At 41.1% G+C, this 26,535-nt stretch overlaps 1 protein-coding gene across 1 annotated transcript in view; it reads right to left on the bottom strand.

Moving 5' to 3' along the window:
- FAT4 (FAT atypical cadherin 4) overlaps positions 1 to 26,535 on the bottom strand; it is a 143,178-nt gene that overhangs the window by 15,560 nt on the left and 101,083 nt on the right. Inside the window, 6 exon segments of the mRNA XM_039879568.1 lie at positions 774 to 859; positions 3,796 to 4,103; positions 7,994 to 8,098; positions 16,376 to 16,639; positions 16,642 to 20,724; positions 22,682 to 22,932. Coding sequence (XP_039735502.1) covers positions 774 to 859; positions 3,796 to 4,103; positions 7,994 to 8,098; positions 16,376 to 16,639; positions 16,642 to 20,724; positions 22,682 to 22,932 — 5,097 coding nt within the window.

Below are 26,535 nucleotides of genomic sequence, written 5' to 3'. Positions count from 1 at the left end.
AAGATCATTTTTTCTGGCATGTGTGATAACATGGTGAATTTGAGTGACAACATTACCTGTTAATGCATGTCCACCAAACAGGATTATTAGGGTTTTAAGGTATAAAAATACTAAAACTTATGCCAAAGATATTTTCAGTTCGTCAGATGGGACTTATAAAACAAGGCTGAATTAGCAAGAAGGAGCACACTGTCAGAAAAAAGATAAAATTCAGCAGAAGTAATGAGCACTCTAATATTAACGTCAGATTACATTTTTCCTTCATTACAGAGATAAGGAATGCTAATAAATTGATTACTGCAATGGATTATGCGTGACTATTTATTTTTGTTTGTTATTATTTCTATTAAAATCACCTATGTTTTACGGGGGATAATGCTGTGTCTCAGTTTGAGGTGCTATTGAAAAATATCTGTCCGTGATTTTCACATGCAACATTTAGAGAATGTGTTTAAAAGGGGAGGGGTCCTTATTCTGATCTTGCAGGACCCGGGTCTCATGCGATTATTTCACGAGGCTTCTCTGACGTGAGTCTATGTTAGTCTTTCCTTTCTCGAGCGTTATTCTCATCTCTACCACTTCGTTTCATACCTTTTATTGCATATTTTGTACACGACTTATTAACTTTTTGTCTTGCAGTACAAAAACCCCTTGGGAGAGGATAAGATACTTTACACTTATATATAATACTTAGCAGAATACAATTACTTTCAATGTACGATTTCCTTTTTAACGTCAAGTATTGATGATGATCAAACTAATATTTTACTTACCAGTCATCCGAAACCGCCACATTACTGACAGTGCAATATCCCGGTTCTTGGTTCTCAGGACAAGAGTCCACCGTCAAGGAAGCCGCCTGCGGCCGAGAGAAGGAATGTTTACCCTGGGCTCTACTGTCCCCGTGTCAGCCAACGCTGCCCAGGGCTTGTTTCTATGTGGACGTGCTCTCGAAGTTGTGATAAGCTTTTGATTTAGTATATGATAATAAATACAAAATTAAATTGTGGACACGTGTTTCTTTGGTATGTTGAAAACTAAAACTGTGAAATAATTCCATGTGAGGGGTGGGAGGGTGCTTTGAAAAGCCTTCTCCAACTCCCTTGCTTTACAGATGAAAGAATAAAAGTGTCATTAATTAACATCTCTTTGGATATCATACTGTAGGTCTGAGACAGCTTCCTGGGTTTACAATCTTAATAAGCCTGCTCATTCTACGATCCAGCTAGTCTAACAAATGAAAAAGAAAAAAAAAACACACTGGATTTCTGATTTTCAAATGTCTTTCCCAATAATATATCACGCATAGATGCAAAAGGATTCTGAAAGTACAACATAAATATACTATTACAACAACCTATGAAGATCATAATACCTCCATTAAAGATAAAATTTGAGATGATGTAAAGAAATCAATTAGATGCTATTTTCATTTATAAGAAACATTTATAAATAGCATACTACAACATAGCTATGTATAATCAGAATGTATTATCATATATTCTTATACAGTAGAAACTCTCCCAATATTTAAATCACAACAGTTGTTTTTATATCCTAAGAGATATATTACCCCGAGACAAAAGTTTTCTTCTAGTAGAATATATGAATACTCTACGTGATCAATAAACAAAGTCAACAAGTTATGGTCATTAGATCCAAGAATATGACAGAAGGCAGAGCCTCTGTGTCGGGCAGTGGCCACTGGGGTTAGCTGCGGTCCAGTTTAAGACCAAGATCGTTGCACATCGATGTTATTCTGAGCCCTACAATGATGGTATGACGCCCCTTTCTGCTCCCCAAGCTGCTCTAAGTTCTACAAATGATAAATCTTACCATATTTTTGTTGGTGAAATTATAAGGATGATATTCAGAATGTGGCATTTCAGTACCTGGCCAGCGACTCACAGGAAGCGGCCTAACCTAAAAAGCAGGGGGACTGAGGGTGTCTCCCAGGGCAGACAACGAAGGTTCTGCCGAACACTGTTGGAACACCAGCGAACGGGGCCGCTCCACCTCCGTCCACTTGTACGTCAATGTCAACAGTCGACCCCGTGCAGTGCAGATCTGCGTGTGACTTGTGACTCCCCCAAAACTTAAGCTGTCACTCAGTATCCACGTGGGATCAGTTTCAGGGCCCCCTGAGGCCACCGCACTCGGCAGGAGCTCCCAGTATAAACGGCATAGAACGGCATGCCCCGTCTACGTGGACCCCCATCCCGGGTCAGAAGCACTGTGGGTGTTGACTGGGGAAATCCGCATACAGGTGGCCCCCACGCAGTTCAAACCCATGTTGCTCGAGGGCCAGCTGGGCTACTAAAGTATTAATTTATAAGGATGTCATTCCAGGTTAACTTTAATAAAAACAAAGCAAACGTGAGAAACATAGCAAGTTGACCAAAATTACCTCACATGAAAAGGCATTTATCTGGTTTTCTGTCTTCCTGAATCAGGTCACTTTCATTATGTACGGAAATTATTCATTTCCTTAATATCCTATTTCTATCAGTATCGCATGATTTTGAGGGATTGTCAATAAAATATGTATATTTAGGTGGGAGATTTATAAAAGTGCATATCTTAAATATCTCGCATTTCAGAAATAGTGAAGGGGATCATTTGTAGTCACTGTACATGAGATATTACTGGCTAAAATATTTTTAAAATATTTCTATCAATTATTATAACTTACAATGATTATAATTATTATAGCTTATAATGATTATAAGCTCCATACACAGAACTCTTATGCGCCATGCAAATTTTTTCTTGCCACCTTCTCAAGGAAATTATAATAAATACTAACATCTTTAGGAAACATCTACACTCCGCGTTTAGTTGACTCTTTCAATAGCTAATAATTTTTTTCTAGTGATCTATAAAATTGAGTGACATTCAATCTCAAAAGCAGTATTGGGTTTTCATGACACAACGTGCGTGGCTTGACTATTTGATTTAAGCAGAATTCCCTTTAATTTATTTCTAAAGTAAACGTTAACACATCTCTCTCTGTGTATACTATGCGAAGTATCCATCCATTCTAGAGATTCCTAAAGCGATCATGGAGTGTCACATAAATATTTATGAATGCCTCAACTAGAAAAAACAGCTGAGACCATAGTATCTTATTTTAGTCAATCTTAATATTTAACATAGTTTTCTAATTTTCTAAAACCCTGGTGATACAACTCAAAGAACAGATACCTGAGGGCAAGTTTTACTTAAATAGTAGCTCGTGCAGTTTAATCTTCAGAGTTAAATGCGCCTTCTTTTACTGTTAAATTTTTCTACGAGTACAGCTGCAAACTGAGATGTTTCTATCCTCTCTACAATGATTCAAAGCTGAGAAGTTAATGGTTTTGCCAGTTTCCAACAAAATCCTTTTGAACTGTAGAGAACGGATTCAAAACCCAGTTGGGGCCTTATTTTAGATGTTTTCTGAAACTGGGAGACACTTTCCCTCTGACAGAATAATGCCGAGGAGTTTTCCCCATTCGGTGTGACTCAAACCTGACGCCTGGGGCCACATACTACGAATTATTTTCTGTCCTCGGGCATGCCTCATGCCACCTCTCTTTGCTCTCTCCCTCTTGCTCCCAAGCCTTGTTGAATGGTCAGGAATTTTAGAGGGACCTTGTATGTCAGCAGGTAAAATCGCCTACTCCCCATAAGAGTCCGCTGACGACATCTTAGCCATCCAGTTATCTTACACACGCTCAGAGAACGGGGCTGAGGGGGTACCACCTGTCCCCCGTGAAGGTCACCTGTTAGCATGAGGAAACCACAGAGGCTTACCATTCCTGCTCTCCGGGCAATCACCGTGTGAAAATGTCCGTCTGACACCTTCTTCATGGTGGTGAGTTTATATGTACCGCTGCCTAAATTATAAGAGAATCTTAGTCTTTCTTCGGCAATTTCAAGGGCCAGAAATTCAGCCCGGTCCCCCGTCTGGTTGTCATAATTGTAAAGCAATAAAGCGTGGCTTTTGATAGTTGCAAATTTGACATAAATATAGTTGTTATTGGGATCCAAGCTGGGAAATTCCATGTACGATAACTCCTCAAATCCATAACTGTTCAACTCGCAGTGTTTTCCAAAGACACCTGCAGATGGGAAAATCGACAAACTGACACATCAAACTCCAGTGATGTTTTTACTAAATGACTTAAAGATATTTTTAAGTTACAGTAATGAGTCACACTTAAAAGAACATTTTTAATTATTCTCAAAGAATACCATCTAAATTAAATTCAAACAGAATAAATTGACGATCTTAAGAATATGTAACAAAAATGATAAACTGATGCAATTGCTTTTTGGGGGCCAGTTAGGGAACATATCTAAGAATACTCCATTTCCACAAATTAGAATTAGTGGAATGGCATATGTGTCAAAAGATTTCTTTCCTGGACACCTTTCAAAATTAGTCTGTCAATCTTTTTAAAGTTTTAATTTTCTCTAATTTTCAAACAAGATACTTCCTTCGTAATACATAATTCTCAAAAACAATTTTAATTCAATTGAAGATAGTAAATTTTGTTTTGACTTAAAAAAAAAAAAATCAGTCCCTGTACTCATGCTATTTTCAAGGGTCACAAAATCAGGGAAGGAAATAACTGTCTTAGTTTTTATCTCTTTCTTGGTTCATGCCCACTTTGGGCATGATTTATACCAGGCTACTTGGAAGTAGTGTTCTGTTTTTCCAAAATCCAGCATTCCCACTTGTTTGTGCTGGTTCTTTTTCAAACTTGAAAAATGAGTTTTATTGATGTTATAGCGCTACGCCAAAATTCTTTTCCCACAAATATTAGTAGACTGTAGCAAATGATTGGAAAATTAACCCATGCCAATACATCATAACTCTTATTAACTTGCAGAGGCTTCATTCCTTAATTTTGGCTGCACATCCCTTGTAAATGCGTTACATTTAGAGTCAGGAAATTGTTCAGCCAGAAGAACCAATGCCATCATTTTACAGAATATGTAAAACTTGCCCAAGGCCACAGAACTATGGGGACGGAGCCAGTATTTGAGGCCAGATCAACTAATTGTCTAGCTGTTTGGCTACGCCACATTTTATATCCAAATGTTCTTTAAGTTGAAATGGCCTAGAAGCTGGTATAAAAGCGTGGGTATTATCTTTTCTTTTTCTGTCAAGGCTGAGATACTATTCACTGTAAATATGTAGAAATATGTATAATTTATGTTTAATCATTAACTGAAGTTAAAGAAAAGGCAAAGGAATTAATGGAATCATATATGTTATATGGCATACATTACATATGGCATACATTTATATATATTATAAATGTATCTTATCATATAGGATTTCAACTTATCTATCTTATATTTATATGCAACACAAATGTTAAAGTTATTTATATCATATATTTATTATATGATATATACCTTACTTATATATGCAGAAAGAGTAGCCAAAGGTAAAGATAAAGTACACAAATGAAATAAGTAGACAGATGACTGAAGAAGTATGTGCTATGTGTCCCAGCAGGTCTCTTCTGATTAAATTTTCATAAACCTATGAAAGTATGCCTGAAATTGAATATGCATATATGTGGAAAGTATATAGACCCTGGAAAGATGTTCTACATTTTTATTCAAGTTGACACTGTTTTAAAACATGAAAATACTTCTTTATGAAATACTTTTTTTCTTTTTAAGGAGTTGTGTTATTGTTCTTAGAGAACGATAGATTTTTGTTTTTTGAAATACAATAATAAAACTTAATGAGGATTTAAAATCTGCTTTCCACATAAAATGCCATGAAATAAACTTACATAAGTCAAGAAATATTAAAATTACTCTACCCAAAAGGACATTTTGTGTGTATATGCATATATGAAGTTACATGCGGGCTCTTTCTAAAGTCACAAGCACTTTGCTTTTGTTCTAAACTATAACCTAAAAAAATAGAATCTAAAACTCTAAAAAAATTTCTAAATCTAAAAGCAAATCTTTCACTGATGAGAAGGTAAACAGTGCAACTTTTTTTCTACCTTTGCAATTATAGTTAAGATGTTTTATAGGACGCGTGGGTACTTCCCTCCAGCTTTATGTTTTTTGGAACCCCATCTGCCATTTTATTTGTATGTTTCACCCGACATTCAATTTAAAAAGGGAAATTACTTTTTCCTTCTAATTCTCTCTGGTCTCAAATCAGATATTGTTGTTTCAAAATTTTTGTTTTGTTTTGTTTTGTTTTATAAGTGCTTCTGTTATTGTCTGACAGTGTCTAAGTTTAAATAATCTTTTTTGTCTTTGCTACTGGAAGGAAAAGGGAGAGAAATCTGCACTGCCGGCGATACCCGCTCCGTCTCTATGTTAATGCGTGTTGTTGTGCTAGTTCCTTTCCCTGAAGAGCTCTGGTCGGGTGACAAGGTCCATTTGGACCCCAAAACTCTTCCGCCCAACAGGCAATGACTGCTGGAACAGCAACACTGCAGCAACAATTTGTTCCGATTTAGTATCGATTATCGTAAATCCTCCTGTGTGTGAGTGGAATGCAAAGGAATCTAAAAATGTGAACCACCTTTGTTCGGTCCCCTGAAAATCATGTTCCACTTTCCACTCCAATCCCCGTTATCTTGCATTCCAGAACACAAGTGAAACCATGAAACCTGACCGTGGTTACGTGCGGAAAGCAGCGCTCCTTAGGGCTGTAAGGTAATGATGGCAGAAGGAAGTTTGAGGCCATCTAAGGGTGTGGCCATTCTGACCTCGGTCTGCCTTTCATTCGCTGTGTCATGAGCATTACTGGTGAGAATGTCAAATACATTTTAAGAAGGAGGGGCACTGTGAACGTCGTACTGGCCTAAAAATAAAGTTGTGTCCTGGTCACTAAATCCATGTCATCCTGGGGCAGTTTTCTTTTGTTGTCATTTTTTGACTTTAGACAAACTCACAGTGTCCGGGCCTCAGAACCATGGCAAAAATGCATGGCTCACAATGAGATATTTGTATATTCTGTTTTTCTTTATCATTCTATTGATGTGGTTTATAAAACAAAAGTAGATAGAGTCACAGACTTATTTGAAAATAAGAGCTTATTTTACCGGTTACTAGAAACCTCAGATTCTTTTTAAGTTCTATTCTCTACTCTACATTAAGATTCACTTTTCTGGTCCACAGTGATATGTCCAAGGAAAGACCAGAAAGATACCCTTCTCCTCCTCTGCCTACGGAGAAGGACAGGGTCTCCACCTACTGCAGGACACACGGATGTGAGTGCTGTGGTGAAGCCTGAATCAGCCTTTAAATTAATAGAATGATCACAAACCTATGACATAAACCAAGTTACAGTGAAAGGTTCCTCCCGGCTTTCTTCATCATACTTGGCCGTCTCAGTGCTGGCAACCCCTGAGTGACACCTGAGAGGAATCTTTAAGTTCGTTCCACTATGTTGAATAAAATCGTATGTGTACAAAAAAATTCTCACAACTTTCTTCCTCAAGAAAACACGTCAGTCTGAATTGTGATTAGTTATGTTGAGACTGTCTTCAAAAGCCTATCATGAAAACCGCGTGGCCAGTTACTAAATCTTTCTAATATAAGTAGCTGAATTAATGTAAGAAACAAAAGCAAAACAAAACAAAAATCATTTAGACTGATTATTTTTTAAAGATTTGAAAGAGAGAATGATGTCAAATAGTGTCTGAGAGATTTTTTATTTGACAGGCTCTAGGGTAAAAGGAAGGCATCCATGAATATCCGAGGCTAAATATCCTGAGGACACAGCACAAATTCAATTATCTTGAGTTGATTATTTTTCTAGTAATGATCAAAGCTATATGTTCAACGGGATTTCCATAATTAACTTGTAAGAATATTAAATCTTCGAGATTTTGTTTTGCTAAACTCTCACGTGTGAAACATCTAGTATCATTTTAATCACTCGAGGCACAGTGAAGCTACAACGGCTAATCTGTGTGCCAAACAGTTTGATGTTTCGCAGGAACGTCTGAGCTGTACTCACCAAACGGGCAGTGACAGTAGTAAGGCTCCACGCCGCTCTGGCAGGACCCGCCGTTAAAGCAGGGGTTACATTCACAGTAATCGACTGAAGACTCACACATTTTCCCTGAAAAGTAGGAAGCTCAATTTTAAAAATCTTATGCATAAATATATTAACGCCATCGCTGCATAACCATATATAGAAACCTATCCTGAGAGATTATATCTCGAAAAAAAGAAATACGAGACCATTTTACTTCACATGAGGAAAACAGAATATTGTCATTTTAATGTTTAGAAAATAATTTACATATCCAACTCGAAAGGAACGACTGTTTTCAGGGAAATCACAAGTGGTGACTATATTTAAATGTTTTCACTAAATCTATCTTCTCTTTTCCATGTCACTTCATTTACTGCATTTCATAACTGGAGAATTGAAACTTTTAAAGTAGAATTTTCACTGTAGAGATTTCCTTGACTCGGATGTTTTTTAAAGGTAAGAATCAACGTCATGTAGCTTAACTGTAAAACTACGATCTTTTCACTCTCAAAAAATACCCCTTAATGTGTACACACATCCTGGCTGTAAAGCAGAATAACACGTAAGAAAATACATCAAACACATTTTCAAATACTGACCAAGGTTTATTCTCAACTATGGATTATGTACACTTCGTCCTTTATCTGCAATAATAAGATCTAACCAGCATAGTTTTCAGTCTATAAAGATTTTTCTCATACATCATCTTGGTTAAGTTAAATCGACTAATACTGACCAAATGCCTGTTATGAACCAGGCATTTTAGGAGGTCAGGATATGACAGGCAAGAAAGCAGGCAAGTGTCTTAACACGGCGTTTCCACTTTAATGATGCACTCAACAGGAAACACATTTCGCGGATGAAGGAGAAGAGGCCATTGGACGCTAATATCTGGCTTAAGAAATTATAAAACTATGGCACAGACCAATGTAGACCACAGCCAGGTGTCACAAAGTTATAATTTAATAGTTAATCACTTGGTAGGCAAAATTTTGTTGCTGTTAATGGTGTTTTTTTTTTCTTATATAAACTTAAATGTGTTTTAATACCGGTTAATTACTATTCAATAAAGTAACATAATTATTATTATTATCAGATATGTATTATATATAATTATGGGAATGATCTGATTCTGAGAAACACTGTGAAGTCAGCGAGTTCTTAATGTCCATCCATTGACAGGAGGACTTAATTATTTATTTCATTAATAATTAAGAGTCTGGTTTTGTAAAGCTATTTTCTACTTCCTGGCATGATTGCACTAATACTTTTATAAAATGTCTTATGAAAACATGTACATTTCATGTGCACGACTAGACTTCATGTTAAGCGTAGATAAACCATAGCATCATAACTATGCTTAGAACATAGTCAAAATTTTTGTTTAATTTAGTTCTGTTTTTGTGGCTTGCTTATGTAGCCACGATTATTCTGGTTTGAAATCACGAGTGTGAGTCAGCCCTCATGACACCGCTAACAAACATGCTTCTCTACATCACTGGGTTATAAACACAACATTTTTTCCTTTATAAATAAAACTGGGAACCTTCGTACAAGGGAAAAGCTAACGATTTCAGATTACTTTTCTATCCTAAGGGGAAACAATGAAATAAACAAGTTACCAGTCTAAAGGCACGGAAATTACGTTTCAAGGATTGTACCCATGCGTTACGTTTGACAAACAGGCAGGACTTTACAGTAACCCTGTGCAAAATCAGCCCCGAGAGGTGCTGTGTCATAGGAGAACCCTCTCATAGGATGCCTTCCAGCTGGATTTGTGACAGATTTTTCTAAAGAAGGGTTGTTTTTTTTTTTCTTAATAGAATATCAGTGTTGCCCAATAGAGAATAAATAAGACCTACTGGCTATACTTCTGATTATTTATTTGCCACGAGGAAAAGTCACGACTTACATCTACAATTTTTTTTCCACTGCAAGAGCAATCATAATTGCCCCACATACTACTAGACCAAGTAAGGTTTCATTTTCTGTTTTTGAAAATTTCTTTTAGAGTTGTGTTGAAAGTAGCATGTATTAAATTCATAGATTATTATACTTTATAGATATTGTCGGTGTAACTTTTAAATTGCGAAAACGTGAGTGGGTTACAAAATTATAGACTTCACCTTGTGAAGACTGGAAATGGGGGAGCAAAGGTTAACCAGTTGAGGGGGCACTGTCACATGTGCTTTACTCAATGTATAAGAGTATAAAAAACTCAAGTCACTGACCCCATGAACCTCAGCTACATCCTTTCTGGATCCTGTTTGGGGAGACCAATGTTTTAAATGCTGATTTAAACAATAAAAGAAATGTAAGGTTTGTGAGGGTGGATTCATATCAATTCATTGTCTCATTTACCCCTTACAAAATGAGATTTTGAACCGGTATCTGGGTTAAATGTACATGTAAACTAAAGGCTATCTCAGTTCATCCAAAGTGGTGGGTAGAAAGAAACCCTAAAAGAAAGAAGACTTATTCATACATTTAAACATTCAGTGACTACGGAAATGTCAGAAGAAGCTACAAACTATGAAAATATTAATTTGCGAATGAATTTCTTTTAAAAGGTAAAATAAATTCTCAATAGATTCTGGTTCTTTCAGAACACAATATAAATAGACGCTGGGAAAAGAAAAAATTCAGCTTTTCAGTTAACATTTTAATTGAAAAGTTGACTTTCTTCTTTTTCCTCAGCAGATAATTATCAAAAATGTAAGAAATGAGACTTAGGTAGGAGTCAAATAAATGAATTTATTGTTGAATTTAGGGGAAAAGTAGTCTGGTTTGTTGGTGTTAGATATGTAAATTATGTACCATTCGATGATTCTGTAAGTACTCCAATTAATGAGTAAATTTTTTACTATTAGTGCATTTCAAAGAGGTTGCCATACTAGAAATTGAGATTCAAAGATACGGTTTGAAAAGTCAATATTACAATTTAAATTATGAAAAGAGCTTTTTTTTTTCTTTTATGTGAGAGGAAGATGTCATAATTCTACTGATGAATCCAAAGAAAGCCTTCCAATGCGTGTCTCCCAGGTGTGGAATGCACGCTCTGCCACCCGACCACAAGTCAGCAACAGGTTCTGTACGGTTCTGTGTGTGCCTGTCCACTCCGGTTCTAGCATTAAGGGCACAATGATTATCAGAGAATGTGCTCTGATGTGTTTTCTGGTGAAAACAATCTGATGTCGGAGCACCTTGAAACAAAGTGTTGGATCGCTAACACAATGCTGCAAGACAGTCAACACTACTTGTCAGCGCCTTGAAGCTTGGGAGAAACTGATAGGACTTGCGCACAGAAAAGCGTCTCCGGAACTCAGCCTTTTTCTGTTAAGAGATGTTAATTGTCATGGCAGCCGTTTAGAAGGATAAACCGATCTCACTGCCCTGACTTCATCAATTGATTGTGTTAATGTGTATCACAGGCAGGAGGAGCGGTGCTTCGGGAAGGGTAAGAATGGGAATTGCTGGTGATGGAAATGAAAGCATAACGGGAGGCCAGGGTGGCCACAGAATTTCCAAGGTTAGCGCAGCTTACTGAAGAAACTGAGCATATATCTTCATGTGCTGAAGTGTTGAAAATAAAACGAATCCATGGTGATCACGTGTGGTCTTTGCAACAGGATATATATTGGAGTTTGACTCATTCTGATGGCATACCTTAATGTTGGATTATGTAGAGCTGAGGTAAGTTCATTCTCACTCTATGAGATATGATGATTTCTGATGTTCTATAGTCTATATAGGCATCAATTTAATGTCTTAGATCATATATATATTAGGTCACCACGAGTATTACTTTTGCATTACTTTTGCATTTCTTATGCATACAGAAGGGAGACTGTGTGCAACTACCTAAGCCCGTTTTCTATCTAAATCGATATTAAATCGATATAATTTCATAATACATATATGCTATTTATTCTGAATAATTATGCTTATAAGCATTTTTTATTATGTTAGCAAAAAGTAGCTGTTTTTTTTGCATACTATGTAAAATGATTCCTCTTATGTAAAAAGCACTATGAAGATTGCTCATCGAAATGTCCTCATCAAATAGCATTATGTTTTTTCATATAAAAATAAAGCAAAAAAGTCATGTTGAAATACAGGCTGCTGGTCAGAAAAGCTAAAGGAAAAAACAATTTTACCTTTGAATTTTGAAAGATGTACAAATACAGTCTCAATGAGATTATAGATGATTATATATGACATACATAATATCCATGAAAAGCTTACCAATACATGCTTATTTTCTGCAGAAGTAAGAAGCATTTAAGCTACCTGAATCCTGTTTTTAATGCTTTAATAGGTCAACGTATCACTTAAGGTAAACTGTCTAATTCCACTCTTGGAAATAAAATCGAAACGAGAATGAAGCCTTTTATCCTTTCTCAGATGAGCCACTCACTCCTGTATGCCACTGAAAATGTCATTTCGTAGCTATTCACTAAATTTTGTTTATATGCGATGGTTTCTTGGTAACATGGTCATTGACGACATTGTTATATGACCTGTGATTTTAAAAGAATAACTCAGCTACTACTCTCATCTTCATGAGTGCAAACATTTGCCAAGTTTCTCAGTAAGTTACTCTGCACAATCTGTACGTAACTTTCTATTTTTGGGAAAAAGTCCTATTCATACTGTCAAGTGATGTAAGAGTGACGGATGACAAACCTCACCCCCTTGAAACTCCAGGACTTCACTTGAGAGCACAGGGAAGCTTCGCCACATGGACACCAACCCCTGGGGGTGCACTGAAAGCCACACCTACGATGCATGCATACGTGTGCGAGTGGGTGGGAAAGGCTGAAGGGGCCGTGGGCGGATCCTGTTCCCAGACTCAGATTCAGGAGTAAGCTCCATCCACCTGCTGGTTTATACCATCATGCCCTCCCAGGAAGGACCGATGCCCGGCATGCTACAAACCAATACCCGAGAGAGAGCAGGAGACGCCACGTGGGCTCTGATTAGTGTTCTGTTAGGTGCGACAAATTTTCATTTGCATAGGAAAAGAAATACTAGGTTCGTAGTTACTAAGTTGCTGTTTTCCTCCCAGATCCCCCGAATTTAAGGCATGATCAATAATGGAAGATACCTTCTTTTGATTTACTGAGGACAACTGATGTAATTTCCGGTATTATTAAACTTTGTGAAAAGCTAGAAATTAACTTCTCAAATGTCCTATAATTAAACTACAGGAAAATATTTTTAATAATGAAACATGAAGTGACTATAACAGAGTATGAAGTCCCTACCATTTTTTTCAATTTCCTTTTGATTCTTTTTCTAATAACGAAGAAAAAGAGATCAGAAATATAAGTTATACAAACTCATTCTCTCTAAATCACTCTGTCATTCAAAAATACCCTGATTTCCTATTTATTATGTGACCCTATTGTCGCGAATTTGAAAATAAACTATATATATATATAAAATCTTCCTGAGTCAGGTTACGTGACATATGTATGTATGTATGGAATGAATAAATGAATGAGTGAATGAATGGAATAAACTGGTGGCAATATAATAACTATGTCCCTTTATATATTTTCATTGTGGTTCCATAATTTCCATACTTGCCTCCTTATTGGATGTTCTCTACACATGCCTGTTCAGCCAACAGTCACTCTCTGTGAGGTCCTTAAGTCTCTTGGTTTGCATCAATTCATAAGCCACTCATTCATCATCTTTAGCACAATTTCTAACTTCACATGAAAGTCAGTGGTGTTTGCGAGTGTGTGTGGAGGGGCGGGGGAGACAGAGAGAGAGGGAGGAAGGAAGGGAGAGAGAGAGAGAGAGATGGGGGATAGTGACTGAGAATTATTTTAAGCATAAAGTTAAGGAAATCTCACAGCTCCAATTTGTAATGCTACAGATTTTTTCAATATTGAAAAAAAATTGCAGGTGAAAGTCCACAAAAGTAAATAGAGTATGAAAATGTAGGTGGCTTTGAAATAATTCTGATGATTCAAAAAATATCTGAACACACACAGGCTTTGAAGAGGCTTCACTGAGGCACCAGCACCTGCTTAATGTTAACGGAAGTGAATCTAGCTCGAGCGAGTATTTTTAAAAATTCGCCCGACGAGGCACACATATACTTAAGTACGAATTTTGTCTAGTGGCTTCTTAGCTCTGATTAGCTCTCTAAGATCCTTTCATGCACTAGCTCCATCTTCCCAAGTCAGGGTACCTGGTAAAGACTAGCTGGAAAGAGTAACTCACAGATACAGACACTTAAACAATATATCTCTAATTTACTAATTTAGTGTGTGGATTAACAATCTGTCACCGTGTTTTGTTTGTTTGTTTATTTGTTATACTGTTTCCTGCAAGACAAAGAAATAAAACTGTCAGACTTTAATTATCTGCTAGTTTTACTGCATGAACAATGCACAAGTTTGAAACAACGAATTGTATGAATTCAAAAAACGTTAAGATTCGTGTTAATCAATTTCATGTTTATTTACATCCTTCCTGATCGTTTGGATTATCTCCAACTATGCAGATGGAGACTAAAGTGAGCTCTGAGGAGGAGCAGTATGTAAAAGTAATACGTAATTTCAACTAACTTTCCAGACAGAAAGAGTTTATGATCCAGCCTTTGGCAGCTTGTCCCTAGAGTCGCCAGTGGAGGCTCAGTTTTCTACAACGTAAAATAGGAGTACCAATCGCATCTTTCTAAGCAAGACGTTATCCGTTGACGCTCAGTACTCTTTCTGTCTTTCTGAATTGCTGGCCCTGGAGGTCGGAAAACGACCTTTCCCAGACTCCCTTGCAGCAGGACTCGGGTTTAGATTCCGCCAGCGAGCGAGAGGCAAATTTTCCTGACCTTCACTCTTAGGCAGTCTGAAGATTTTGTAAGCTATTTCCTTGTATTACATGCCTTCCTACCTAAAAGTCCTAAAGTAATTTCAGTTCCTGACCAGTCTCAGACCAATACGCTATCTCACCGGCTTTTTGTGAGGATCAAGTGGCATAATGGACAACGATTTCTTGAAGATATCAAGGACTGACCATCATGCCCTATGGCAGTAGAAGTCACAGTGTGAGGAAGTGTGGCAGGCATATAAAGCAGAGGCTCTGGGGTCAAGCTCATAGCCAAAATCCAGTTAGACCTTTTCTCTGCCATGCCGGAGACAAGTTATTTAACGGTCTCTTCATCCCTCTAAGACCCACTTGTTTGCCTTTAAAATGGGAATGTGAAATGTTGTTACATTTCACAGCGTTGTGAGAACTAAATGAATAAACGAATAATAATGCCTGCTTTAAGCAGTGCTTAAATAGCCAGCTGACAAATGGTATTCGTATTTCATAATGCAAAGAAAGGCATTCCTAAAATTTCAACCACTGCATTTAGAAGATCATGCAATGTACATTTAAATAAACTGGAGAGAAGCAGCGTGAACGGGCTAGTTCTATGTCTGAAGTGAGCCCTGTCATGCTGGAGTCTGCATAGGGGGCCTTGGCTCACACCCCTGGGACTTCCCTGCCACCATCTACCACTAAACGCATTCATACTTTTTTTCATTCCAGGATTCAGAATAAACTCACTCTAAATCTAAGATTGAATGGCTCTATTATACTTGAACGGGACAAAGAAACAATCTTCATTGTTGATTTCCCAGCAGAAGAAGCAACTTTTTTTTTGGTGGGCGGGGAAGGTGATAAGGATGATTATTTTTAGAAATCCTGAACTCACAGCACAGCACGTATATAGCCCTATTACTCATGACCCTAAGACGAGAACTCCGGTGAGAGTCACCCTTGCCCGTGCCATCGAGCCTCCCTGTCTTCTTAGTGACGCCGTGGCACATCCCTATGACCACCACTGTCAATGACAATACTCATCATCACTGCTCTGCAGGGGTGCTACAATCTGCCCTCGGCGTTTTACAAACATTATTTTTACTCATTACAACGGTCCCGAGAGATAAGTATGATTATTCCCATTTCGCGGGTGGAGAAATGCAAGGTCGGCGAGGTTAGGTGACGTCCCCAAAGCTTAAACTCTCGGATTCAGCACACGGGCTTACATCCTGACTCTGCAGCAAATTACCTGGGCCGCCTTAGAAAACTGACTTAACCTCTCTCTACTTTAGCTTCCTTATCTGCAAAAACTGGAAAAGAATTACCCCTACCTCATAGGTTTCTTGTGAGAAATAAAATAAATGCAGATAAAACACTCGGAACAGTGTCTGGCCAACAGTTAAGTGCTTAAAAGCGCTGGCTATGATTACGCCCACCTTTTGAGGCAAAACCATTTAAAAAGGACAGAATTCATTACTTCGGCTTGCAGCCCGACGGGGCTCTCAGGTCGCCGCGAAAGGCGGCCAATCGTTCCCATACCTGTGTATCCAGTTTTGCAAACGCAGCTGAAGCTCCCCGGGAAGTTCTGGCAGACGGCCCCGTTCCTGCAAGGGCTGGGCAGGCACTCGTTGACGTCGCGCTCGCAGGCCCGGCCGGTGAAGCCGTCGGGGCAGCTGCACGAAAAGCCGCCCACGAGGTTGTGGCACGTGCCGCCGTTGTGGCACGGGGCCGGCAGGCACTCGTCGATGTCCGCCTCGCACGCGCCGCCCGCGTAGCCCGGCGGGCACTGGCACGCGAAGGGCGCAGGGGCTCGTGCGCCACGACGATGGCCGGCGGGCTCTCGAGCGTCCTGAGCGCGGCGCCCACCGCCAGCCTGCGCGCGCAGCTGCCCCCGTGCCGGCACGGGCCGCGGGCGCACGCGTCGTGGTCGGCGGCCTCCAGCCTGACCCCGCTCTGCCGCAGCAGCAGCTCCTTGATGCTCTCGAAGAAGGCGGCCACGCCGCCGGGGCTCACGTACTGGCCGCCGCCGCGCCGCACGGCCGCCAGCACCAGCGTCCGGTTGTCCTGCTCCAGGGCGCCGTACAGCTGCACGGCGGTGCCCAGGCCGGCCAGCTGCGCGCTGGCGGTGCGCAGGAAGGGCAGGTAGTGGTTCGCCAGGAAGTCCCTGACCGTGGGGACGCCCAGCCGCAGGACGACGCTGCTGTCCACCGTGGCGTTGGAAAAGCCCGCGAAGAACACGCGGACGCTGCTGGTGACCGGGCCGTGGAGCCCGTCGTCGCTGAGCACGGCCAGCTCGAACGTGCCGTCCGCCGCCCGCGGCTGCGCGCTCAGGTCGCAGGTGCCCCTCGGGATGCTGAACAGGCCGGCCACGCCCGCCGTCAGCGAGCAGCGGAAGGTGTCGGCCACGTCCGGGTCCTGCGGCTTCACCGAGCCCAACGTGCCGCCGGGAAACACGGTGCCGAAGTAGTTCACGAAAATCTCCACCGCCCGGGGCTGCGACGGGTTGTCGTTCTGGTCGATGACGGTGACGCGCACCGTCCCCGTGGACGACATCTGCGGCACGCCCGAGTCCCGGGTCACCACCGACAGGTAGAAGTGCGCGATCTGCTCCCGGTCGATCTCCCGCGTCGTGCTCAGCACGCCGGCCGCGCTCAGGCTGAAGTAGTTGGTGGCCGGGCCCGTGCTCAGCAAGTAGTAGGTGAAGGGACCCTGGTTCGGGGGCAGGTCAGGATCCGTGGACTGCAGCGTCGTCACCAGGGTTCCCGGGCGCTTGTTTTCCATGACCTCGCCTTCGCAGACGGTCAGCACGGGCCCGTTGTCGTTTATGTCTTCCAGGGTGACCAGCAAAGAGGCGCTCCCCGTGGCGGAGGGCGTCCCCGAATCGACGGCCAAAACCGTGAGGTTATAGACGGGCAGGGTTTCTCGATCTAGCTCTGCGGTGACGGTGATCTGCCCCGTCTGCGGATGGATGGAAAAGGCGCCATTCTCGTTCCCTGACCCGATGAAGTACGAAAACCTGCTCCAGCTGGGGACGGAGTCTGAGTCGAAGGCACTGACAAAGGTCACATGAGTCCCCATCGGGACCCCTTCACTGATCTGAACGCTGTAGACGGTTAGACTAAAAATGGGCGGGTCGTTGGCATCGAGCACGGTGATGTTCACAGTGACCTCGTCTACGTCGGCACCTCTGATGCTGCCAAAATTCTTGGCCAGGACCTTCAGAGATACCCTTTCTTCTTTTTCTCTGTCAAGGAGTCCAGAAACATAAATCTGTCCAGTCTTCTTATTGATCTGGAATCCCTTCTTTCTGCTATTACCAAAAATCAGGTAGTGTACCTCGCCGTCGGCGCCCAGGTCCCGGTCGCTGGCAAACACTTCTCCCACGAGCGTACCCCTAGGAGCTGCTTCTGAGATTTCGAAATAGTAACGTTTGGAAACGAAGCGCGGCACATACTCATTTGTCCCTTTCAGCTGAATATTAACAGTGGCGAAGCTGCACCTTTCTTCGTCGGGGACATTGAAAGCTTTCACAGTCAGGTGGTAGCTCTGCTTGGTTTCAAAATCCAAGAAGCCTTGAGTGGTGATGACTCCCGTGTTGGGGTCGATGACAAAGAGGTCACTGTCCGATGACTGCACAGCATAGGCGATCACGGCATTGGTTCCAGAGTCGGCATCGGTCGCATTGAGGTGGATAACGGTGGTCCCGCTCGGGGCATTCTCCAAAACGGTCGGCAAGTACTCATCGGGGAGGAATACCGGAGAATTGTCATTCACGTCAATCACATTGACGGTCACACTGCAGTAACCGGTTCTTGCAACCCATCCTCCATCTGTGGCACTGACGGTCATTTCATGTTTCTGGCATAGCTCATAATCGAGCGCTTTGGCGAGTGTTAAAACGCCCGTGGACGAGTTGATCGCAAAAACGCCCCCCTCGTTGCCCGAGGAGATGCTGTACCTGATCACGCCGTTCATGGCCGTGTCTCTGTCTCGTGCGGAAACCGTCCTGACCATGGCCCCGATGCTGTGGCTTTCAGGGAGGGCTGCGGTCACATGGGTCTGAGAGAATTCGGGCGTGTGATAGTTCTCCTCAGTAACAACTATCTGAACAGTTGCTTGGGAGGAGAGTGGCGGGTTCCCTTTGTCCTTGGCAGTGACAGTGATCACAAAGTTCTGATTCAAGTCAGAAATCAGGGACGATGCCACCGAAATCCACCCCGTGTTGTTGTCCAGTTTAAACTTCCCTGAATGATTTTCACCAGAAACGAAGTACTCCACTTCAGAATTCAGCCCAAAATCTTTATCATCTACCGCAGTCACTCTGATTAACTTTGTACCAACTTTAACATTTTTGGTGACTGGAGTAAAATATTTAATTTTAAGAAACTGAGGTGCATTGTCATTACTGTCCACTATGTTGATGGTGACAGTTGTCTCACTAAGTAAGGAAGGGTTACCCCGATCTGAAGACGTCACTATGAAACTGTGTCTGTTGATGTTCACATTACTGAAGCCGCTGACATTCTGGTATTTTAAGACCTGTTTGCTGAAAATCTCTCCTGTGGTGGCATTAATCCTGAAATACTCTGACTGAGATTTTATAAAATAAAACACTTGTCCATTTGACCCCTCATCAGGATCCGTTGCAGACACCTGAGTCACTTTAGAGCCAATTTCAGAAAGTTCAGGGCAATCTAAATAATAGGAGGGTCTGCTGAATCTTGGAGCATTGTCATTGACATCTGTCACAAATATTGTGACATCTGTACTTACGGTCCAGCCAGAGTCATGTGCAGAAACTCGGATTCTGTAACGGTCCGTATCTTCTCTATTCAAAGGCCTACTAATGACGATATCCCCCGTGCTGGGGTTAATTGTAAATGGAAGACTTCTGTCTATTATAGAATATCTACTAACGGCATTTACACCGATGTCTTCATCAGAAGTTGTGACACGTGTGACTGTGTATCCTAATGGGGAATTTTCAGGAACGTGGGCACTGAATATTTGAGAAAACTTGGGGGCATTATCGTTTTCATCTAAAATGTTAATGATGACTTTTACTGAGGTACTCTGAGAAGGGGACCCTTTGTCCGAGGACTTTATGGTCAGCACATACTGCGAGATTTTTTCCCTGTCTAAAGGTCGAATGCTTCTAATTTCACCAGTAGCATGATTGATGCTGAAACTGTGTTCTTTGTTGCCGTTTACAATTTCATAATCTATCTGTCCATTGGGCCCACTGTCCTTATCCATCGCTGAGACAGTAAGTATTTTGCGAGGAGAAAGGTTTTCCAATATTTCAGATACAAATGGATCTTCCTTAAAAACCGGGGAATTATCATTGACATCTAACACGGTGATGTCGAGTTTCTCGTAAGAGGAAAAAGGAGGGAAACCTCCGTCTCTGGCCTCGATCCATACAACAAACTTTTGGATCCTTTCAAAATCCAGAGGCTGGCTAATGGACACCTGTCCAGTTAGCTGATCGATTTGGAACGTGTTGCCGAGATTCCCACTTGCAATGTAATAGGACAAAGGCTCGCCTCTCAAGGAGGACCCCGTAACAGTGGTGACGTGAGTGCCCACCGGCTGGTTTTCGGGAAACATGAACGTTCGCTCTTTGGCTCGCACTTTAGGGAAGTCTGCCTTGTTCACAAATCGGACAGTCACCGTTGTAGAGTCTGTCTTTGGAGATGGGCCACCGTCTTTCACGTGTACAGAGAACGTCACTTCTGAGGCTCCGTTTAGTGGTCCAGCTGCCATGATAGCTCCCCTCAGCGGGTCAATGTGAAATTTTTCAGAGTTTCTACCCGAAAGGGAGTAATGCAGTTCAGAATTGGGTCCGATATCAGCATCTGTGACTGTGACGGCAAAGACGAAGGAACCTATAAAAGAGGGAGCACGCAGTTATCACAGGGACCCCGAATACGGCCTCCACAGGAGCTTATGCGTATAAAACACTGTATTGCTGCCTATGTGGTTTTACTTTCTCATGGTTACTAGGGGAGAACAGTGTCTCCTCCATCATCTCTGAAGTTCCCAACTCAAAGCTACTCAACGGTGGTCTTCGGGGGCCGGCCTGCTGTTTTCTGACTGAAGCCTATGCGGTCTGCGGGAGTTCACACCACTCCGTGTGCCTTAGAGAGAAGCACAGAGAAGAGCAATGGCCGATCAACGCACGACATGGTTCCCAGGGGGAAAACCTGTACATCACACAACTGCCAACAGCATGTTGACACGTGAGCTCGGACAGCTACGCTTCTGCCCAGCGTGAAAAGATAATTGCTCTATTATTTCTTAAAACATCTTTGAATTACCATATATGTGATCATATCAACACAAATGATGTTGGAAAATGACTGTTGATTCCCTATACCCACTGTTTCCTGCAAAATTCTTTTCCCTGTGAGCTGCTATCTCATGGAGGCAAATCCTCTACATATGCATATATGTACATATAACTCTATACATCAACCAGAACAATTGTGAAGCGCTAAGAAGTAAGAGCTGAGAAGGGACCTCGTGTGATTCCAAAAGTGAGCGCTTGGGACGCATGCCGATGGAACGGGCTGGTGGAGACATGCAGACACGCTGCCGGAAGGCCGTGTTTTCGAGATACTCGTTCAGAAACCTTTCCCAAATCTGCACGCCTATCCCCGCAGAGGGTTTCTGACGAAACTGAAAGTCATTTATTTAAAAAAAAAAGGGGGGCAAGTGATTGTGACTAATTACGTCTCACGCGGAGAAGATGCTTCAGCCTTCCCTCTCTGTAGAGAGGCCACGCCGCATCGCCACATGGTGGACATGACTGGACGCTGCCGCCAGTGTCACTGCAGACGAAGACCTTCGCCAGGGACTTATGACCCGTATATGGGCACTTCTTTTGGATAGAAAGTTGGCACAAAAATTTATGAACTGTACCCTTTCAATTGGTAGCAATTAGACAGTCTCAAGTGACTACAAGATCAAAGATCACTGAGAGGAGGAATCCTGGCTCCATTTATTTTTTTCTCCTAATTAAAAATATTTTAAAGCAACGACAATTAAATTAATTATGGTCTTTATTTGCATCTTTTCCTGTTTGAAAACTCCTCTCACACACTACAGATGGCAGATGATTTGTGCAGTTCCTGAGAGAGCATGTCATTCTTTTCAAACAAGCAAATGAAACCAAACTAAATTTAAAAGCAATGCAGCATAATAAATACGTATCGTCAATACGAACGTGGTTCATTAACGGCTCCGTAAACTTACTAACAAACAAACCTGCATCTCTCAAAACTGGAATAAAATCATAATAGAAATAATAATAATTTATTAGAACTATTCATTCATTAGACATTTTGAAAATGTATCTATGAAGCACTGCAGTAAAATATTCGTTTTCCACCAACAAATAGGGTTGAATGCCTATTATTCCCCAGATGTTTCAGGTGCCAGGATCTGGCATGAAAAAAAGAGACAATGTCCCTCCTCTCAGGGGACTCGCATGCAAATTACATCTCCAGGCAGGACCCTCCTCAACTCCAAAGTCATTTTAACCATTTAACTGTCATGCTACTATTTTAATTATTTAAGAATACTCAAGTAAGATTAGGAAATAGTACTAGGAAAGATATGGCGATTACAAAATCTTAAACAGAGCTGGTCTGGAAAGAAAGAATTAATTTATGAGATTCGACGTTCCTTTAATTTTCTTAGGCAAAAAAAAGGTGAATTTTAGAGCATATGCAAACTTAGGCTATATCAAAAATAAACATGTTAAAATAACAGAATGTATCTAAAGAGCATGTCCAGTGCATAGTTTCTGTTTATTCATGACCCAAGAGTTGATTTGATTACCTGGAGACGTTGTAGACGGGATGTGTGTGACATACGGGTGATGCTGAAACCTTGGTGGATTGTCATTGACGTCGGTCACCGTGACCAGCACACTGGTGGAACTGGAAAGAGGCTCTGGGGATCCAGCGTCACTGGCGACCACCACTAAGGTGTAATTATCTTTTGTTTCCCGGTCCAGCAACGCACTGGTGATGATCTGTCCCGTGGATGGGTTGATGGTGAACTGAGAGTTTCCACCGATGATCCTGTAACTGAAGCAGAGAGCGGAGGGGGCCGTGATTCCTGCAGTTATAATACTGTGCAGCATCTATTTACTGTAATTCAAAAACTGAGGCAGAAATGTAAAGAAAGACATTGTAAGTAAGATCACGCAACAAAGAACACGGCTAGGAGATAAATATTTCAAATTTTATGTGAATATCACACTGACAGTCTTTATTGTGAGATGTCCAATGACCTCGAGCAGATCCTCTCAAGGTTTGTGGGCTTCTTAAATCATGCAAGACCCCAAAATACACCCAGAAGACTGTAGAGTTTTAAACAGACAAGCCTAAAAGCATAAATCAGAGCATTGCTCTAATATTGTGGTTAAGGGCCAGGATCACAAATGAACATCTGTTAAACGAATCTAAAAAATAGTTTTCCGCTGTGCGCCGTAACATCCCAAAGAAGATCAGTTGAAGATCTTCTTCTCTCAAGTCAAAACACTGTATTTGACACATATTGACTCTCCAGAATGACTGAGGAGCTGATTATTTATACAGAGCATTCCTAGTTACTAATTCTCTCATTTGTCGCCCCTCACGCAGCCATGCTGCTTTGCTTTCTTACTGTCAGGAGAGGTGTGGCATCTTCATGGACATTTTGATGCTAACCAGATTGGTTAACCGACTGGGCTTTCCACTGAGAATAGCTTCCCTCCTCTTTCTGAAGAGGAAAACTATCTGTGTATATTCCTGAGGGATCGGCCAGGGAAGAAGATCCTAAGTTTGAAGTTTCAGAAGCTGGCTGTGGTCCATAATTTTTAAAGTTGGAGAGTAGTAAAGAAATAGATGTCCTTTATACCAAGAAAGACATGCCCTTGTTGGAATTAAGTGCGTGTTTCTATAGTTTGGTTTGTGTTCACTGAACACATAGCAACAGCACGTGTCTGATAGAAATAGAAAAAAACAAAAAACGAACAACAACAAAAAAACCCACACTGCAGTCAGCAGAGAGCACATTCCTCCTGTTAAGCTCACAGCTTTGAACAAAGAATTCAGAGTTCTTATTTTCATCCTTTTTAAGAGAAATAATAAACTGTTGGGGAGCTGATATTTAAGAATATAAAGCCAAAAATAGAGGCAAAATGATAGCAAAATAAAAAAGAACAGAGAGGGAGTTTGGTTTTTGAAATGATTTCAATATTGATAAAGTACTTGGTGTCAGATTTTTAACGCCTTTTGGCAGAAACCACGTGCCATTATCAGGAGTGAGAGAGAACAGCCTGGAGCAGAAATGACTCTTCATAATCACAGCCCTCAGATAGCAGAGAATATCTATTCCCTTATTAAAACAAAAATATCAGAGGTTTGCAAATAAATTCTTAAAGTTAGAAATTCAGGACTCATGAAATAATCAAATTGCCTTATTTTTCTGAGAAAGTCTGCTGGAACCCGGACTATGAGAATCGTGTGGTTTTATTTTGGGAAACCGTCTTTCTACTGGTAGATGTAGAAATTACCAAATAACTTAATAAGAAAAAAGAAAGTTAATTCATAGTGCCACAAACAGTTTTAAGACAGCAAATATCAGAGTTTGATTAAATATTTGTTCTTTTAAGCAGTCACAAATCAAAATAAAAGACTGATGATGAAAAATGCATGCAAGTTTGGATTTTGGAGGTTTTGCATCTGACAAGACCATGGTGTCTCAGAAAGAGCAATGTGTAGAGTGATGAATGGTGTGAGTTCTGATCCAGGCTCAGGTAAACAATACGTAAAGGAATCCTGCACTGTAAATTCGTATTCTTTATTTAATGCTGTTGTGCATGCTCTGGTCCATAAGACTGTTTAAAGGTAGGTAATATATTTTCTATTTATAAGATGTATAGTCAAAATAATATGTGATTAATTGTTCTGGACTTTACTTGATTCTGAATTGTGCCAAAGGCATATTTTATTTTACTATTTTTTTTTAAATATGAGGCATTCTGTAATATCTCCTAAAATCTATAATACCAATTTCAAGCAAATTTATACCTGTAAGTTAAAGAGTTAGAGAGAGAGAGATGGGGGAGGGAGAGAGGGAGAGAGGGAGAGAGAGGGAGGAAGAGAGAGGGAGAGAGAGAGGGAGAGAGAGAGAGAGAGGAGAGAGAGAGAGAGAGGAGGAGAGAGGGAGAGAGGGAGAGAGAGGAGAGGGAGAGAGGAGAGGAGGGAGAGAGAGAAGGAGGGAGAGAGAAGGAGGGAGAGAGGACTCCAGTGGCAATACCAAGGGGCTGACTGCCGCGCCGGCGCGTCCAGATGCTCCGGCCTCTGTTTTCTGAGTCGAGCTTCGGTTCTCACCCCTTCATGGACACCTCTCTTGCCTCTCTGCTCCCCTAGAATTTCTTCTAAGGTTATGAATTTTATCAGGTTGTGTCTTGTCTTCTTAACACCGAAACGTCCGTGCTGTTAACACTTCAAAGATGTACTTGGTGCCCACCAAGCACCCCGCAGGGCACTTGACATGTGCTCCCACTCAACCTCTGGACGACCCCAACACTTTGCTTTTGTTCGGAGTTATCTGTTGATGAGGAAGCTGAATCTAAGGGAGACTTGATATAGTTGCACAAAGAAGAATCCAATCTACAAATGGTCGACCTAGAATTCGAACTTCTGTCTTTATGACTTCGACATGCGCTTTTCCCATTACACTAAACTATAAGGACAATCAAAGTCAGCCTGAGGAAGAGCAGTGGAGACAAGACATGCTTGCTGAGGCCGTAAGTGACCCTTGCTCACGGCGTGTAATGGAGAAGTGGTTTACAGTGATTTCGTTCAATGTGAATCAACAAATGTGTTAATTTATTTTGATTCAAGAATAAGGAATCATGGCTTCAAATTATCGGCATAAACTGAGATCACTGTTCCCTGAATCAGTAGCTGCTGTACTTGTAAAGTGAGAATACCCGCAGCTGGTTTTTCAAAAACTTATTTGCCTCCCCAAGATTTATGGGGCTCATAGGCACTGCACGGCACGCTGCTAGAACACAGCTCACTCGGACATGCGTTCAGACCTCAGTCGTGGCACTTAAATGCACAAAATTCCTTCACCTCTCTCCATTTATACAGTATGGATCACGCATGTATTCTTTTCATTTGGTAGTTTTGACATTAAATGTAATTTCATGTGAAAAGCACTTGGCATTATAATTGACACATGACAAGAATTCCGAGTCACGTCTTACACATATAACGGAGTACATATACAGATAATTATAATATAAAAATCTATTAGATAGAATCTATTATAACCCATCTATATATCTAAGAAAATGGACAGATGGACTAATAGATGGAGACAAAGATAAGCATGTAAAAAATCTTGTCCCCAAGCTTACACCCTAAAGGGAAGAAAGACATACAGAAAAGTAAACACCAAACAAGGCGGTGCGCTTGAGAGCTTTGAAACTGCAGAAACATTGCTGTAGATACTCAGGAGACAAAAAGAGCAACTTTAATTAAAATAAAGCCTTCCTCGGAGAAGGGTAAATTCAACTTAATTTTAAAGGGGTTACGATCATTACGATGGGGCTGGAAAGTGAGAAAGTAGGCGTTCGTGGCCGGGAGTCAGCAGATCTGTTCTGTCAAAGGCCGGCTGGCAAATATTCGCGG

This window comes from Pteropus medius, unplaced genomic scaffold (genome assembly GCF_902729225.1).
Source record: "Pteropus medius unplaced genomic scaffold, Ma_sr-lr_union100, whole genome shotgun sequence".
NCBI lineage: Eukaryota > Metazoa > Chordata > Mammalia > Chiroptera > Pteropodidae > Pteropus > Pteropus medius.
Note: the sequence above shows the minus strand (reverse complement) of the source record. Positions and strands in the feature narration are given on the sequence as shown.